At 44.2% G+C, this 19212-nt stretch overlaps 3 protein-coding genes across 3 annotated transcripts; 1 reads left to right on the top strand and 2 right to left on the bottom strand.

Moving 5' to 3' along the window:
* Positions 1–718: 718 nt before the first annotated feature.
* On the top strand, positions 719–2416 carry smim28 (small integral membrane protein 28; the record flags this gene model as incomplete). The annotated part of the gene is made up of 2 exons (XM_083932437.1): positions 719–817; positions 1994–2416. 2 exons carry the CDS (start codon positions 719–721, stop codon positions 2414–2416), a joined length of 522 nt encoding a protein of 173 aa, XP_083788563.1.
* A 2981-nt stretch (positions 2417–5397) lies between these two features.
* Positions 5398–9433, bottom strand: LOC310953310 (lysozyme C, milk isozyme-like; the record flags this gene model as incomplete). The annotated part of the gene is made up of 5 exons (XM_083922305.1): positions 5398–5594; positions 5724–5762; positions 5858–5921; positions 7993–8295; positions 9280–9433. 5 exons carry the CDS (start codon positions 9431–9433, stop codon positions 5525–5527), a joined length of 630 nt encoding a protein of 209 aa, XP_083778431.1. The 3' UTR covers positions 5398–5524.
* A 1965-nt stretch (positions 9434–11398) lies between these two features.
* On the bottom strand, positions 11399–17293 carry LOC310954630 (uncharacterized protein). The gene is made up of 5 exons (XM_083924214.1): positions 17271–17293; positions 15052–15222; positions 13440–14561; positions 13291–13351; positions 11399–11716 (listed from the first exon to the last, which is right to left on the bottom strand). Exons 2-5 carry the CDS (start codon positions 15209–15211, stop codon positions 11629–11631), a joined length of 1431 nt encoding a protein of 476 aa, XP_083780340.1. The 5' UTR covers positions 15212–15222; positions 17271–17293; the 3' UTR covers positions 11399–11628.
* Between the last annotated feature and the right edge of the window lie 1919 nt (positions 17294–19212).

The following is a 19212-nucleotide window of genomic DNA, read 5'->3' as shown; positions in this document are numbered from 1 at the left end:
TTGTGGTGGTTTTGCATCTATTTTTAGTCATTTTGCATCTTTTTGTGGTGGTTTTGCATCTATTTTTAGTCATTTTGCATCTTTTTGTGGTGGTTTTGCATCTATTTTTAGTCATTTAAGCGTATCTTTGTCATATTTGTTATTGACCACTGGGAGACACACACACACACACACACACACACACACACACACACACACACACACACACACACACACACACACACACACACACACACACACACACACACACACACATATTTAACAGCTGTGTAATTTTCACAATCAGTGTGTTTTTATTACTCAATTGTTCTCCACGTGAGATTTGATGTGAAGAGGAGGAGCCTCCTGCCTTTTTCTGTCACGAGCATCACTGACACACACACACACACGCACACGCACACGCACACACACACACATGATATAGGGCAGCTGCATGGCTCTAAATCCCATCATTGGCCTGAATCCTGTTGCTCTGCTGCATGTGTCTCCATGTGAGCAGCTGCTTAACTCCACTCCCATCAAACCTCATCCCTCCCTCCTCCTCCTGGACCAACGACCCTCCCCTCCGCTGCTCTCTGCTCTGTTTACTCCACCGGATCAACAACTGGACGCTTTAGTTGATCAGCATCTATTTACTCTACAAACACATTTCTCCGTCCGTCCATCCGTCCGTCCACGCCGCCTCCATCACCTCCATCCCCTCCATCACCTGAGCATCATGCGGATGCTTCTGGAGAGCAGCTGGATGAGGTTTGGACCTGCAGGCAGAGGCTCGTACGACTGGGTGACAGGATCCCCTCCGACACTGGAGAAGCAGGTGTGTAGAGTCTGAAAATATATGTAATTATGAAAATAAGAGGAAAAGTTTCCCTTTCATATTGTGTTTCTGCTTTTCTCACAACTTAAATGAAGTTACTTTTTACTGCTGCAGCCTTATGAGACTATTCATTTTATACTTTTGTGTCGCCGAAGTAGATTTATAAAGCAAATAATCAGACTTTTTTGTTCTCAATGTTTTACGAAAGACAAACAGGTGCGTCGGGGGGGGGTTCATGTCCCAGAACTAATGAGCCAAACCCCAGCCTTTTTGTTTATTCCTAACAAAGTCGTTTTAATGCCTAACCCTAACCATCACCTTCCTTTTTTTGCCTAAATCCGTCACGTAACAGTAGTTTTGGTGCCTAAACGTAACCGTCGCACTCCACTTCCAGTCGCTCACGTCTTGTGGTTCACTTCTGGTCGCTGTTTTGTAAGATTTAGGAACATGTTGAGGCGTATATGCCAATAAATGTATAATCCATACAAGAACATGTCAGTTTATGAAATGTTCTGCATACATAACATGTATTACATTTGCGTATTGGAGTTCTTTTTGTTCTAAAAGTTTGAAATGTAATGGTGCTTAGTTCTGATTTATCATTAACAGAGGACCTAAAGAGGAGATGCAATGAAGTGTAGAGTCCTTTAAGCCTCATATTGAGTGTCAGACTTTTTAGGACAGCAACACTTTGCACTGAGGGCCGCGGAGTCACACTCTCACGGATTGAGAATTAAAAGCACAGAGGACCAGAGTCAGCCGGGTGCTGCTGGGTCATCCAGGCAGCATTAACTAATTGCTAGAAAAACTGAGACGGGGAGGAATTTGGGACAGTCTGAGCCATATGTTGTCTCGTGCTTTTTGTCTGGATCAAACACAGACTCTGAGTTTTAATACGCAATGAGTCGTCTGCAGATCTACAGCTGCTGCTGTTCGTTCTCACAGAGGATCACTCTGAAGCGTTTAATTGAAATCCAAGGCTGTCGGAACATTTGTCTTGAACGAAAATGATAAAGTTGTTTAATCACAGAATGTTTTTTAAAGCTTTGCAGTTGCTGAAGGGTTGATTAGAAGCACAAACACCGCCTCACTGCAGTAAAATGATGACTCCATAGTGATCTTTTGACCCTTACAGGTCGACAAATATGTCGTTAACTCCTCCGTGTTGATCTTTAGGGTTCCAACTGGAATGAGTTGGCCGTGGGAGAGGACAGAAAGATGGAGCTGGCGCTCTACGTCTCTATCCCGGTCGTCTCCGTCCTCCTGCTGGTTCTCCTGGTTGGTTTGGTCTACCGCCGGTGTTCCCGCAGCAAACTGACCCTGGCCAACATCATCGCTCTGGACCTCCAGGACGCAGAGGGTAACGCTGAGTTCCTCTCCTCCCTGACCAGGAACGCAGAGCGCCACACCAGCACCAGCTCCGATGGATCGGACGGGGTCTTCGTCATGGTCTATCTACCTCCGCCCTACGAGGAAACGCTCACCAAGATCACCCGGGCCGCTAGCCTCACCAGCTCCAAAGACGCGGAGTCGATAAAGATTGAAGACCTGGAGGCCAAGCTGTGTCCAGAGCTGAAGGCCAGCGGTCGATATGTGTGATAAGGCGTCAATGCTGCAGTGTAAAAAGACTCTATAACCCCAATATTCTGTGTTTTTATAACGTTGTTGTTGTGTATTTGCTGTATGTAATTATCATTCAACTCTGCAGCTCTACAGAGCTTTTTAGCCTCTTTTAACTCGTAGTTTTGGTTCAGTCCGAGCGCTCTAACCAACCTCATTTCCAGCAGCAGCAGCAGGCAGATGTTTTATACTTAATCCCCTGTACAACACCTGCCAGGGCGCTAAATTACGAATCCAACCGGGTACAGAATGAAAGTTTTGCTTTTCCACAAAAAAATTAATTTAGTCTGAATGAATCTTTTAAATGTTTGATGGGTTTGACAACGACTTTCTGTCCTGTTGCGTTTCCATGGTAGCAGCCAATAGTGTTGGGCGTTGCTGGTTGCCAGGGTTGTCTGTTGTTGGGTGCAGCTACTGTAGGCTGGCACTGGGGGAAATGGAGTTAGCCAATCCTGCAGCTGCTTGGGAGCCTCAGTGAAGGGGGCGTTCTTTGTCCCAGCAGCTGAGTGAGCGGAGACGGGCAACAACCAGAGTCACTATAGGCCGAGCATTCACTCCATGGACTGAGAGAAAGGAGAGGAACGCCATTCAAACGCACGCCCACATGGCTACGCTTCTCCTTGATCGCTAACACCACTTTCATGTTTACTTAGCTGGAACGGCTAACGCTAACTGTCAGTCAAACTCCTCTAATCCTTGTTTTTATGGTGCGATTTGCCGGAGAGGACGGGTTCAAACAGGCTCAAACAGACTCCGGTCTCCTGTAGCTACTTGGCAACGAATATGTGAACCCGACTGCTTGAATAATTTTTTGTTGTTGCGACTTCCATCTAGAGACACTAGATGGCATGTTCTGCTCAGTCTCCATATTCAACCTTTAAACACGAGGAGTAGGATTGGTTTAGGTTAGGCGAGATGCTTCATGCACTTATTTCATAACACTGGATGGTGAACAACACACTTTCTCCCCTCCCTGCGGTGGCGTTTCTATCCAGGAATGCATTTCCTTTTGTGTTCTCGCTCCACATACCATACAGAATCATAAACACAAAACAAAACTAGGTGGAGACTCGGGGCGATGTCAACCCTTTACAATCTGTACACGCCCACACAGTCCTGAGATGAGGACTAATCAGACAGACTTAGAGCGCACTCACACTGTCCGTCCGTACCGTGCCCAAACAGGTTCCACGGGTCAAGTCTAGTTCTTTGACCAGTGTGAGTGCAACCGCACCGCGCCTAGCTGCGGCACGCTTGCCGTCCACGGCCCGTTTGGGAGAGGTGGGCTTTTGTAAAGCACGTTTGCACATGTACGAGCAAAAAGCGTGCGCACGTGTTCGAGTACGAGGCCTACGGCGGTTCTGAGGTCATTTCCTGTGCTCCTGTTGGGACGTAGAAAAAAGAAGGAGGGACCATGCGCGGACATTTCAAACAATGACGGTGAAAGGTTCACGTTGGTGTGATGCGGAGGTGGAGTGTGTACTGCAGATTAGGTCGATGAAAAGATTCAAAAACAGTCGACAAGACGCACAAAAACTCCGAGGTCTACGGAAAGATCTGGAAACAAAGCCACGCATCGCCATGACATCATCAATGCGTGTTACGGCGTGATGACGTATAGGCAGCAAGAAGCATTCTCCGAGGCCCAGGTAGTGTGAGTACAAACGGGCCTGGAGGGGGGACAAGGACCCTAAAGCACGGGGCACGGGACGGAGGCACAGTGGGAGTGCGCCCTAAGTAAAAGCTCCCACACAGGCTCAGGACAGTGGATGTTGGACTCGATCAGATGAATGTCGCTCTGTGTCTGCTGGATGTCTGTGTGTTGTTTTGGAGTTCTTCTGCCCTTCAGTGTCCAAACATCAATAAACGCAGTTTTAAAGGAGTCACGTATGGCGTCTCTTAATCGATAACATTTTGAGTTCAGTGAAATGGCTGTAAACAACATGGATCATGTGTTCATCATCATTGCTTGGTCTAATATTGAAATATCAGGATGCGACTGCAGCTCCGCCCCCACTGCTCCGATTCTCCGGCCAAACTCACGCTCCATCGTCCCCTCACTCGTGAACATGATCCCGAGGTACTTGAACTCCTTCACTTGGGGTCAGGACTCATTCCCTACCTGGAATAACAATCCACCGGTTTCCTGCTGAGAGCCACGGCCTCAGATTTAGAGGTGCTGATCCTCATCCCGGCCGTTTCACACTCGACTGCGAACCGATCCAGTGAGTGCTGAAGGTCACTGACCGACGATGCCATCATGGAGTTATACATAAACCATTGTTGTAAATGTTTAACCAGAGTAGTATACTGTACTCTACTGGGTCCCAGGTAAACTTAGACTTTTCTTTTTACTTCTCAGTATAAGCCAAGTATACTTAAGTATATCCTGAGTAAGTATATAAATATATAAGTACATTAAAAGTAGACTTAAAGTCAACTCTTATTTTTAGTTTTAAAGAAGGATATTACTTTAATAAACCTGGTAAGGGTTTCCCCATTCATTTTTGTACTTTCCCTTACATATGTGACTTTAAGTAATGTGAATAGTAAATAATAGTAAAAGAAACAATTGATTTAATTTCTGGGGTCGTACAGATGCTTGAAGTCCTTGAAAATATTTTCAAGGTTTAAAAAGTGCTTTAATTTTTGGATAAAATGCTTGAAAATGCTTGAAATTGCACATTTCAGTCAGAACAATATCTTATTCTTCTGGTGTTACAAAACATTTTTGTTTATAGCGTTATACCATCTCGTTTAACGTGATTTTAATGGAAAAAACAAGGGTGAAATGATCATTTTCAATATGTACATGTATTTATAGAAATGTGTCATGTAGCACAACTGTAAAGTGTTGGAAAACCTTTGAAATGAACCTTTAAAGTGCTCGAGTAATTGAATTTAACCTCGTAAAAGAGCACGAGCGCTGTAGTCTTTCAATCGTCTTTATTTACGTGCACATCTGGAGGACATTATTCCATCATTTGTCTTTTGGATTATCTATATCTTCACTTTATTATCGTCGTAAATCTCCGCTCGTGTGAGAGAAAGTGAATCCTTCCAGTTATGGCAATAAATACATTTACGTTAACCGCATTCTGCAAAGTACTCTGAAGCGTTCTTGTATCTGCACTCCTCCTGGAAGACGAGTCTGATCCTGCAGACAAACAGAAAAGAGCAACGACTCAAATGTCACGATTAAATGAGAATTATTCAGTAAATCATTGCATTTAAAACCAAAAGCAATGCGTGCAGCTTAAAGACTACGTAGAGATGTTTAACTTACATTCTTATCATCTCGTGGGCCGCCATGAAACCGTTTTCCCTGTGGAGGAGAACAGTAAATTGAAGGGTTTAGCAGCATGATAAGGTTTTTCTGACTGAGCTTCTTTTGAAACAATAAGAGTAAAAAGAACTTACAGAACATTTGTCACGATCTTCAACAGGCACCCGATGTCGTCGGTTATGTCGTCGTCGACCAATTCTAAAAAGAAAACAGATTCACGGGTTTGAGGCGAAGACGCAAAATGTTTTAACCTTTACTTCTCCAGAGGAAAGAGAAGAAGAAGAAGAGTAGAGCGAGCTGTTGTTCCTGTATGAGCAGGACATTTATTTACTGTAGACTCTTTTAATTTACTTCTACTTCTACTTCACTTTATCTGACAGCTTTATTTAGCCCACGGGGCGGTGGTGCAGTCGCTCTACCGCACCGTTGTGACGAAAAGAGAGCTGAGGAAGACAAAGCTCTGGATCTACCGCTCAGTCCTGGTTCCTACCCTCACCTGTGGTCATGAAAGCTGGGTCAGGACCCAAAGAACCAGGTCCAGGTCCAAGCGTGTGAACTGTGTTTCCTCAGGAGGGGGTCTGGAGTCTCCCTTAGAGAGAGGGGGAGAAGTTCAGCATCCGTGAGGAACTCGGAGTAGAGCCGCTGCTCCTTTGCGTTGAAAGGAGCCAGTTGAGGTGGTTCAGGATCATCTGGTAAGGATGAGCCCTGGGCGCCTCCCTAGGGAGGTGTTCCAGGCACGTCCAGCTGGGAGGAGGCCTCGGGGAAGACCCAGGACCAGGTGGAGAGATTAGATCTCCACACTGGTCCTGGGAACGTAGTATTTTTTACAGTACTTTTAGTTGAGTAAATGATCTGAATCCTGCTGTAGAGTCGGCTCTCTGTTTAGTTTTCTTAACTTGGCGCAGGTCGTCTTGTTGCTTCCTCCACTTCGACACCATTGATTGGTTCATGTTAAACTCTCTGGCTGCTGCTCTGTTCCCGTGTTCTACTGCGTGACTAATGGCCTTGAGTGTAAACTCTGCGTCGTAAGCGTGTCTCTTAACAGGAGCCATTTTGGGCTCTTTACACAAACACACACATGGAAATGAAACGGCACGCTTCACGCAGTCGTATATCTCAACATGCACCGCGCGTTTCTTCTTCTACGGGGAAAATAGAGTCGGAGGCTGCTCACCTTCACTATAAAAAACACTCCAGTGGACAAATCTGAGCAAAAAACAGGAGAACTCTTCTTTTTTCACGCAGCTTTACAACTGTGACAGTGACGATGACATGATGCTGCAACGATTAACCGATTAGTTTTCAGCTATTCAATTAATTGTCAACTATTTTTATAATCGATAATCGCTTTGAGAGCTTTTTAAATGTGAATACTTTCTGGTTTCTTGCCGTCCAATGAATATCTTTGAGTTATGGACAAAACAAGATATTGAGGGCACCATCTTAGGCTTTGATCAACATTTTTTGACCAAACAACTATTCTGTTAATGGAGAAAATGATCAATAGATTAACCGGTAATGAAAACATTCGTTTGGCTGTAGATGTACCGTATTTTCCGCACTATAAGGCGCACCTTCAACGAATGGCTTGTTTTGAAACTTTTTTCATATATAAGATCATAGCACAGACGCTACAGTCGAGGCTGGGGTTACGTTAAGGAACGGCTCTAAATTCATTGATGTTAAGTTGGCGTGCTAGCGCTGTTGCCTTCAGTGGAATAGTGATTGTACGGACTCTTCTACTCGCTGCTCTCTGTTCAACAACCCACTGTTGGAGTTTGTCCTCCAGCTGCAGCCGTCTCGCTCTGTTCCCTCTAAACTCTGTTTAGTTTTCTTTACTTGGCGCAGGTCGTCTTGTTGCTTCCTCCACTTCGGCACCATTGATTGGTTCATGTTCAACTCTCTGGCTGCTGCTCTATTCCCGTGTTCTACTGCGTGACTAATGGCCTTGAGTGTAAACTCTGCGTCGTAAGCGTGTCTCTTAACAGGAGCCATTTTGGGCTCTTTACACAAACACACACATGGAAATGAAACGGCACGCTTCACGCAGTCGTATATCTCAACATGCACCGCGCGTTACTTCTTCTACTGGGGAAAATAGAGTCGGCGGCTGCTCACCGTAGTTGGAGACCTGTTGTGGCTCAATATTGGTCCATATATAAGGAGCACCGGATTATAAGGCGCACTGTCGGCTTTTGAGACATTTGAAGGTTTTTAGGTGCGCGTATAGTGCGGAAAATACATTAAATCAAACACAAAGTAAACTCACTGTTGCAGTCCATCTCACAGATGTTGGGTGACGGTGTCTGGCCGTCGCTGCAGGCCAGGTGATTGCTGAGCTGGAAAAGACCGTATAGCGTCCAGACCTCCTCATCCTGGGGTGGAGGCTTGGCGTGCCGTCGCGCCCGGGTGCGTGGCTGATTTGTGGTTGAAGGGCTCTCAAACTCGGCGAGGCCAAAAAAGCCGCCGCCTCCTGCGCTCCTCTTCCTCCGTTTGTTGTCTCCCATCCCGTGAACCAGCTGATTCACCGCACTCATGTTAAAGCCTGACGCCAGCTCCACGTGACACACAACTGCGGGCAGGGGAGAGGAAAGAGAAATACATTTTCATATACTCTGGGCGTATTAAATATGCTGTGAAGTATTCACAGTCCCAAGAGCGTAGTATTTCCTCTCAAACTGGACTGGCTGTACCGTCGTTACGTGCTTTGATATTAAAATGGGGAGTCAAAGGACAGTCTCTATCGGGCATTGTAATGCAGGATGTCCCTGGGCTATATGAATACATTTATAATTATATTTGTAATAAAGTGAAGGAGGAGTGACGTGGACTCTGTGGCGCGTGCAATTCCGCGCCTGCAAAAGTGAGTGAGCGTTCACCTCAACATTTGCAGGATTCTGCGTGGCAGTCCATTCATGTGTCTTTGCTCTTGCTCTGAGCGTTGACGACCAACCACACATCTACTTCTGATGCATACATAGTTGGGATGGGCACGATCACTGGAGTCCCCGAGTACTCGTTGGGGACGTCACTATTTGAGTAACGGTTCACTATTATCACGCGTAGTTTATAATCGAGTGTGTCTTTATCTGGATATTAAGGAACACATTTGATTTTCTTTCTTGCTGTTTGCTGTTGAAAATGTTTCCTTGAAATTACTAAAGTCATAAGAAAATCTTGCTTTATTCATTTAATGTACAGGACAAGTTTGTTTTTGTCTGTGAGCCTGTTGGAAAATTACTGACAGAGCCATACAAAAATATTGGATTATTCATTTAATCATTAAATAAAATACGGTTCACTGTGTTAGGTCTTGGTTCAATAGGTTATATGCATCATTTTAATATGTTTTAATAAACTTTGAACCAGTTCGGCCCTCGGCTTGTAGCAAATTTGTTTTTTTGGCCCTCTGAGGTAACTGAATTTGACGTCCCTGGCCTATACTTATTGTGTTTTCTTAAATTTCATTCAAGTTCGCATTAAAAAGGTCTTAAAAAACCTGCAGATACCCTGAGCGAGCTTCAGTGTTTCCAATAAAAAGTTAGAACCCACTTACTTTTTGCCGCCAAGTTCAACGTCAGTCCTTTCTCCTGCACCTCCTCCGGCAGGCTTTCAAACACCATCATCAGGGCGTCCTTCAGATCACATTTGTTCTGCGTAGTCACACTGCAGCCCAGCACCAACACAAGAAACACCACGAGCGCCCTCATCTTGACTCCAGACTCTACCAAAAACACACAACGTGAGATATATACCGTCTGCAGATGCGCTGTTGGCGAATCACAGAGGAGGTGCTTCTTTTGTTCCCCTCAGATAAAGGCCGCTCCCATGGTGCCTGGAAACGGGACTGAGAAAGCGCGCTTTATTGTGCCAAATCTCACAGTTAGCCTTTGGTCTCTGAGCTCTAACGAGGTCGAAGGCGTAAATGATCCGTCGACTTGAAAACAGCTCTTCTCGTTTACGGGTTACGCCTTCGTTTCTGCTGAAAAGATCTGGCCCCGAGACTAAAACCCCAAAATAGGTGAGACAGTTTATCTCCTCAAGTCATCGTCAGACATTTATGATTTCAGAGTTTCGGGTGTCAGCACCGGCAGTGAATTCACTGTGCGTGCGTTTGAATATGAGGACATTAGTTCCCCTGAGTGTAGGTATCATGTTACGCCCAACAAAGGAAACAACAATACAAAGAACAGCGAAACAGAACCGTGAAAGGTGAGCAGGAGAACACAAAGTCTCTGTTTCAGTAAACACCTTTTCAAAAAAGGGGCTTTTTAAACTTTTAACACGAAAACTGTGATTGTTGTTTTAAAATCCTCACCTCTATTATTGCTGTTAGTGTACTTTGTTTAAACTAGAAATAAGACAGTACACTTACAGTTTATGCTTTATATATGTATCAGATGATACAAGTATGCTGATACGAGTATACGTAAAAGTCTAAATAAACTTGGTTTATACTTTTTCATCCAGATTTACCTGTAAGTGAACTTGTACAGTTGTATACTCCAAAGTATACTTTCATGAACTAAAAAGTCAGCTAGAAGTTTATAACCAGTGAACTCACAATGTACCTTACAGTGAAATTCTGGGTCTTAAAATCGTCCCAGGGTCTATTTCAGAAAATAAACTCATCAAATAAGGCACTATAAAAAAGATGGTTGATTAAGGAAACCAAGTGGGAAAAAAAGATGCAAACTAAGCTTGAAATCCACTTCTCCAACATCGGGGAGGCGGCCATTTTAAGCCGTATGCAGATTTTACAGATTAAGCGTCAATAATTGGTATTCTGATGTTTAATATTGACTGAAAAATCCTGAGAAGTCTCGAATTTTGAAATGTAAAAAGTGTTGGAACCCTGAAAATGTTAAAATTCTGCAATGGGTAGTACGTGAAGAGAGCCATGTGGCCTGTCAGAGCGTTCATGATTGTGACTGTGATAGTAGACGTATTAGGGCGCACTCACACTGTCCATCCGTACCTTGCCCAGGTTTCACGGCTAAAGTCTGGTTCCTTTGACCAGTGTGAGTGCAACCGTACCACGTCTAGGAGCAGCACGCTTGCCGTCCACGGCCCGTTTGGGAGAGGTGGGCTTTTGTAAAGCACGTTTGCACATGTACGAGCACGAGCGTGCGCACATGTACGAGCACGAGGCCTACGGCGGTTCTGAGGTAATTTCCTGTGCGCCTGTTGGGACGTAGAAAAAAGAAGGAGGGACCATGCGCGGACATTTCAAACAATGGCGGTGAAAGGTTCACGTTGGTGTGATGCGGAGGTGGAGTGTTTACTGCAGATTTGGTCGATGAAAAGATTCAAAAACAGTCGACAAGATGCACAAAAACTCCGAGGTCTACGGAAAGATCTGGAAACAAAGCCACGCATCGCCATGACGTCATCAATGCTTGTGACATGTTACGGCGTGATGACGTATAGGCAGCAAGAAGCATTCTCCGAGGCCCAGGTAGTGTGAGTACAAACGGGCCTGGAGGGGGGGACAAGGACCCTAAAGCACGGGGCACGGGACGGAGGCACAGTGGGAGGGCGCCCTCAGAGTCATCTGATCAGAAAGCATCTTACTTTCTAAAGTATCAGTCAGTTACAATAATAACATGTTCTCAAACACAAACCATGCTATAGGAAGTTTATTGAAAGATCCTGGAGAAGAGAAAATAATCACTTTACATGTTTTTCCTGACTATTCAAATCATGACATACATTGACAGTTAAATGTCAAGTTCTGGTGATTTTGGGGGTAAATTCAACCACAAAAGAACTGAAACAAAATCACTTCATCAAAGAAATCTCACTGATTATTTGTTAAAATGCTTCACAGAGTTTGGGAGATAGCCAACGCAGTTCAAAGGTCACATTACATTTACAGTAGTGCTGTAGTGTGATGCTCTGCTCGTTAGTAAAATGAACCGGATGCTGGACATCCTCTGAAGAATTTAAAGCTCTGTTTCCAACACCGGGTAGAGGCCTTCCTCAGTAAAGTCCTGTTCAGATGGGGAGAAAATGTGAAACAACTTATTAAAACATCAGTTTATTAGTTTGTCAGTAAGCAACACATGGTCCCATCTCATCTCATCTTCAGCCTCTTATCCTGGATCAGGTCTCAGGGGCAGCAGCTCCAGCAGGGACCCCAAACTTCCCTTTCCCGGGCCACATTAACCAGCTCTAACTGGGGGATCCTGAGGCGTTCCCAGGCCAGTGTGGAGATCTAATCTCTCCACCTGGTCCTGGGTCTTCCCCGAGGCCTCCTCCCAGCTGGACGTGCCTGGAACACCTCCCTAGGGAGGCGCCCAGGGTTCATCCTTACCAGATGATCCTGAACCACCTCAACTGGCTCCTTTCAACACAAAGGAGCAGCGGCTCTACTCCGAGTTCCTCACGGATGCTGAACTTCACATATGTTTACTATCTTGGCTGAATACAGTATTTACAGTAGGGGTGTAACGCTTCAACAAACCCACAGTTGTTGTTTCTTTGCACATTAGGGAAATGAAAAACAACCGTTTCAAATGTTCTTTCTGAATTTCATAGTTTGTAGAAAAACGTATCTACTAATATTCTTCAGTATGTTCTTTTGAAAGCGTTAAGGCTTTTACACGCGAGACGAGTAAAGTGCAACATGCTCACCTGCAAATATTCCTACCAGTTATGCAGTCTGGGGCTTTTATTTTGAAATGTAAGGACCCTGTTGTATTTGCATCCTGAAATGTATTTTCCCCTCCACGTGTCCTCTCCACAGACCTCCACATTATATTGTCGGTTTATTGACGGTTTTGCATAATTTTGATTCATAACGTATCATATGTGTATTATATGCATTTGAAATAGATTACTGGTAAAGGTTGAATATGTAGAATCTTAATAAATAAATATATATTTTTAAAAACAATACAATAATAATGCAACAACACAGAATTAAAGTATTGCTTTTCCATAAAAAATATATATTTAGTCTGAATTAATGTTTTTATAAACCTTTTTTTGACTAATGACAATGACTTTCTGTCCTGTCTGTTGTTGGGTGCAGCTACTGTGGGCTGGCACAGAGTGAAATGTGTCACTATAGGCCGAGCATTCACTCCATGGACTGAGAGAAAGGAGAGAAACGCCATTAAAAGCACGCCCACATGGCTACGCTGCTCCTTGATGCTAACATCACTTTCATCTGCACTTCGCTGGAATGGCTAACGCTAACGGCTAACGCTAACGCTAACTGTCAGTCAAACTCCTCTAATCCTTGTTTTGATGCTGTGATTTTCTGGAGGGGACGGGTTCAAACAGGCTCAAACAGACTCCGGTCTCCTGTAGGCTACTGGGCCACGTCTGACCAACCTGGCAACCCGACTGCTGGAGTTATTTTTTGTTCTTGCGACGACGATCTTGAGACACTAGATGGCGGTGTTTTGCTCATTCTACGCATTCAACCTTTAATTGTAGCTTGACATTATTGTGTGCTTGACACTGAAATAGGCAACTGTTCCTATTTTAGTCTGCACGCGTGTTGATGCACATACAGAGGTGTGGGGTGTGTGTGGATGAAGTATCACTTGAAACTTACCACCAGTATCGAGTCTCCACGATGCATTTGATATCATCCGTTATGTCGTCATCGGTGAAGGCTTCAGGAAAATGAGGAACAGTTATTAACATGCAAATATTCACTTTAAATGATTATTATCTCTGTACATCTCTGGTCCAAAGACTTACCCCCGCAGGCTGTATCGCACTTGTTTTTGGACGGCCCATAACCGGAGTCACAGAAAAACTTGTCAGACAGCTGGAAGAGACCGTAAAAGCCAAAAGACAGAGAAGTCTTCTTCTTTTTGGGCTTTCTTTTACCCTTGGATCGTTTCTTACGTTTCCCACCTTCCTCAACTTCATCTTCACTGTCCTCATCGCTCTCTGAGTCCTCATCGCTCTCTGAGTCCTCATCGCTCTCCGAGTCCTCATCGCTCTCCGAGTCCTCATCGCTCTCCGAGTCCTCATCGCTCTCCGAGTCCTCATCGCCCATTCCGTCATCATCCAGTGTCTGACCTTCTTCTGTCTTGTTCAGCAGTTCCTCCAGGCTAATGTCCACCTCCTCGCTGCTTGCTACAGCCTCACGCTTTCGTCTTTCGCCTGCTCGTGTGGTCGTCGTCTCAGTAGGGGGTAGGGTAGTTGTTGATGTTGGGGTAGTTGTTGTACTTGTTGATGTTGGGGTAGTTGCTGTTTTAGTTGTTGGGGGTGGGAGAGCCGTTGTTGTAGTGGTTGGGGGTGTTGTTGGTGGGGGAGTTGTACTTGTCTGGGTTGTTGTTGTTGTAGTTATTGGGGGAGTTGTTGTTGTTGTTAGGGGAGTTGTTGTTGCAGTTGTTGGGGGAGTTGTTGTTGTGGTTGTTGGGGGAGTTGTTGTAGTTGTTGTGGGTGGGGTTGTTGTAGTTGTCGTCGTTGTTGGGGGTTGGGTTGTTGTTGTTGGGGGAGTTGTTGTTGTAGTAGTCGGGGGAGTTGTTGTCGTTGTTGGGGGTTGGGTTGTTGTTGTTGGGGGAGTTGTTGTCGTTGTTGGGGGATTTGTTGTTGTAGTAGTCGGGGGAGTTGTTGTCGTAGTAGTTGTAGTTGTTGGGAGAGTTGTTGTAGTTGTCGGGGGGGTTGTTGTTGTCGTTGTTGGGGGAGTGGTTGCAGTTGTTGGGGGGGTTGTTGTTGTAGTAGTTGTAGTTGTTGGGGGTGGGGTTGTTGTAGTTGTTGTGGGTGGGGTTGTTGCAGTTGTTGGGGGTGGGGTTGTTATAGGTCTGCGTTTACCGATCACCTTGACCAGGCCGGTGTTCAGACGGGACCTCCTAGCAGCCGAACAAGTAACTGCAGCAAACAATACATGCAAGCACAAAGCAAACAAGGAGAGAGTTAAAAATGGGATTGAGTGAAATGTTCTATTCTCTTTGTGTCCTTTAAATCTGTCTCTGTGGTGAAAGGTAAAGTTTCTTCTAGTCAGACAAGTTAGTTGTATGGTAAGGATGTCCTCTACCTTCTGGAGTACAGTCGAAACTGTCAGCTAAGAAAAGGTAAGAGGACATCCTTACCATACAACTTACTTGTCTGACTAGAAGAAACTTTAACTTTCAAAATGTATAAAGAAGACATTAGGAATACAATCCATTTGTCTCTGTGGTGGTCTGGATAGGGAACGCCACTTCCTTTGTTCCTGTAACTTTAGCCAAAAACTCTCCAACTAGTGACAGTAATTAAGCACATTTACCATACAGGACAGGGTCCAGCCATGACCCCGTTTTGTGACTCTGGAGGTCATGCGTTGACTTTTCTAACCCTCATAACCTTTTATGAACCTCACCTATCGCCACGATTCTTTCCCTGTGTCTTTGAAGGTAGTAGGGCAGGACGATCGCCTCCCTCAGCTTATCTCTCAGCTCGCATTTGGAGACGAATCGGCCCTCGGACAGGCTTGGCACCAGAACCACCACGGCCAACACCACCAGCAGGCCCAGCTTCATGTCAGCACCGTCTGTGGGAGAAATTTAAACGTTTAAAGGAGACTGGATTAGGTTAAGTGCTTCAGTGTTCGGCTGAGTTGACAGTAAACAGCGTCCTCTAGGGGTGAGAACGGCTTACAACAGTCAGAAGCAGATGGATGGAAAGAAAAAGAACAGTTTGATTTTTTAAAATTATTTTTGGAAGGTTGTGCTGAAAATATACATTTTATTTACATTTATTGTTGTTTTGTTGTTTTGCTGTGGTGTGTAGTATTGGTTAATACTTCATACTTGTTCCTCTGCAAATAAACATTCAAATTAAACATAATTAATTAAAATTAAACAAGTTTTTTTGATCAAGTGATATACCTTCAGTGGGATGCGCTAATCCTGATATCAAATATAAAAGTCAAGTAAAAAAAGAGTCAGAGGATTTTACAGATATCTCTTTTTGTCACATCACAACAGTCGTAAAACAAATAAATCATAAATGTCATTGTATAGTCAAGGCTACATGAACAAAGCCCTCTGTGAAAACTTTAGAATAGAAAAAGGAATTAAACTGGAAAATGAACCGAGCACCTTTTCTTAATATTAATGCGTCTTAAAAGTTGTACACACTTAATTTAACTTGAAGTATATTCATAATAATTGGTGTCACGTCCCTAAAAAATCCCACATTTGCAGAAGAATTCCACAAAACAATTATTTAAAAACAATTTGATTGGGTTTTTTTTGTTGCTCAAATGGTAAAATGTCTCATTTTACTGTAAACAATTTGCATGTCATCATCAGGAAGAGTAATGTTAATAAGAGACACCATGTGCCTTTCAATTATTCACACTATTAATACACAAACAGTCATAAAATACAAGGTGTACACAGCATAAAGTGACAATTTCAATTGGTTTTCATTAATTAATTTGAGTTATTCACAGAATTTCCCAATGAAATTATAGATGTGAAGCACTTGTGTCGTTCCTGGTCATTTAGAAAACTGACTGTTAGTTTACTATGAATGTATTCAGCTTTAAAAGTACTTCACATATTTAGCATTGCTCTCCTACAGTATAACACTGTCATGATACGCAATTACGTCATCTTAATTTATGATAACAGGTTAACTTCAGTCATTCATTCATCTTCAACCGCTTGTCCCTGTCGTTATCATGGGGGGCTGGAGTCGATCCCCGTGAGGCGGGGTCCACCCTGGACAGGACGCCAGTCTATCACAGGACACATAGAGACGAACAGAGACAGACAACCATTCACACCTACGGGTGATTTAGAGTCATCAATGAACCGAACACCTGCACGTCTTTGGACTGTGGGAGGAAACCGGAGAACCCGGAGAAAACCCACGCAGACACGGGGACAACATGCAAACTCCACACAGAAGGACCCCAGTTGGGATTTAAACCTGGAACCCTCTCGCTGTGAGGCGACAGTGCTAACCACCACACCACCGTGTAGCCACAGGTTAACTTAATTTTGTGAAATGTTTATTATTGTTAGATAGTTTATATTATCAAGTCAAGTCAAGAGTCAAGAGATCTTTATTGTCCCCGGAGCGCAATTTGCAGCAAAAACAACAGTAAAACGCACAATAATGATGATAACAAAGAGCTGATAATTGAGATACTAGAGATGGAGTACACAACAACATGAGCGACATGGGACAACAACTAACAATCATCCATCAACAAAGTGCAACCTCACTGGATCAAAATCACTAACAAGGTTTTTGTAAAATGAGAAAAATTCTCAATATTTTTCATTTGTTAACGTATTAATTTCACACAGGAGTTTAGAAAAACGGCTTTACCATGTGGTTATTTCATTTAGACGCTGTATTTATTGAATTAGCAGAGAACATGCTGTATCCTGATATACACTGGAGAGTCATATATCTGTTGTTTTCCAGCTTCAATCAAAGTAAAACAACAAAACAAATGAGTGAATTAAATATAAATATATCAAATATAACTATCATACAAAATCACAAAAACAGCACGGACAATAAGGCAATACAAATCTAATTATAATATAATAATTAAAACAAAAAGGAGGTTTTTCTCACCGCGTTGTTGCTGCAGTATAAATGTTGTTTGTTCTGTGTCCGCGGACAGAAACGTCTGGGTTTATATATCATGAGTTCCTCCTGCTGACCGACCTGTTCCACTAGTTTTACGAAGCGTGGTTTTTGACATGAAGAAATAGGAAAACTTTCAGTCATCGTGACCATGACTAAGCAAACGCGGATTACATTTTTGTATCAGACCGTTCACCCAACACCTGAACGTGACATTTAGCTTTTGTGGACTTCTGTATTAAATTACAGCAACAACAAAGCAACACAATCGCACAAGTTTAGCGTTACCACAGTTTCATGTGTCCAGGTGTTCTTTCTATGTGTGGAAGAACAGGTTGAGTTGGCACAGTTTTTACTCTTGTGACAATTTCGTATCATTGAAGATGCTGTATTTCTTAATCTGCATCGAGAGCTGTGTAATAAAACCAGTTCAATCTGGTGAAATCAGCGGCTACCAGGGTTAGCACCCCAAATTGGAGCTCCCGCCAAGGAGTGCCCGAACAAGCTACGGAAAGCCCCGAACGAGTTATACCCACTGGGGTTGAGCTGAGAGGGGGAGGATGGACAGGACTGACATACAGGCAGTGACCTATGCTTAAGGAAAATGATTAAGTGCCGCTTGTGTTCTTGGCAAACTCGGCAAAAAACAGCATGGCCTGAAAAGCCACCAGGCCAAATTGAAAAGCTTGATGTGGAAGTGGGGCAACAAACAGTTCAGGTGTCGGGTGAGATGCAGGAGGAGCCCAGAGCCACCCCTAGGTGACCAGGCCCTGCACGCTCCATCCAGTTTTTCCCGATCCAATCTGATACCTGGGCTGAACGTATCTGCAGGTACCCTAAATGGATCCTACTGTGGAATGAATGAACAGTATACCTTGCCATGTGAGTAAAGGCATCATCTCATCTCATCTTCAGCCTCTGATCCTGGATCAGGTCTCAGGGGCAGCAGCTTTAGCAGGGGACCCCAAACTTCCCTTTCCCGGGTCACATTAACCAGCTCTAACTGGGGGATCCTGAGGCGTTCCCAGGCCAGTGTGGAGATCAAACTCTCCACGTGGTCCTGGGTCTTTGCCGAGGCCTCCTCCCAGCTGGACGTGCACCTCTCCCAAACGGGCCGTGGGCTGCAAGCGTGCCGCTCCTAGGTGCGGTACGGTTGCGCTCACAGTGGTCAAAAGAACTAGACTTTTGCCGTGAAACGTCCTGGGACACGGTACAGATGGACAGTGTGATTGCGACCTAAGTTGCATCGAGAGGTGTGTATTAAACACACTGGGACATCCCTTTTTAAGCTAAAAGACATTACTGAAATGTTATGTTGACATATGCAAATGAGGTATTATCTCATCTTAGATCTTAAGACAAAAAACAAAGTGTAGTAAAAATAATTAACATGTTATATTTAATGTTAAGGAAGTAAGACTGGCTAGCTGTCACATTCTGCAGACTCATGACGTCCATCATTTTCAGCCCTGAACACTGGAGCTCTTTGTTCAGACACTGAAGTGATGAGGTCACTTTAAGGATAAGCAGGTAAAGTCACAGCTGCAGGTGTGAGCATAGTTTCTCGTCACGAGCACTGTCTGATCTTACAGAGGCGGTGCATCCTCCCACACATCTGTTTTATACATATTTCACCTGATAACGCCTCAGGACTCCAAAACTCAAAACCAGAGGTGACTCCCCAACTTCGGGGCCTCCCCCACGAGTAAATACGGCTCGCTGAATCAGTGACTTCTTTTAAAGCACATCTTTTTTTTTATAGACTATTGCTTTTATGTGATGTTGTGTTATTATTGGGCGTCACGGTGGTGTGGTGGTTAGCACTGTTGCCTCACAGCGAGAGGGTTCCTGGTTTGAATCCCGGCTGGGGCCCTTCTGTGTGGAGTTTGCATGTTGTCCCCGTGTCTGCGTGGGTTTTCTCCGGGTTCTC

This window comes from Echiichthys vipera, assembly GCF_963691815.1.
Source record: "Echiichthys vipera genome assembly, chromosome: 2".
Classification (NCBI taxonomy): domain Eukaryota; kingdom Metazoa; phylum Chordata; class Actinopteri; order Perciformes; family Trachinidae; genus Echiichthys; species Echiichthys vipera.
The sequence above is the reverse complement of the archived record's forward strand: the minus strand, read 5'-3'. Positions and strand labels throughout refer to the sequence as shown.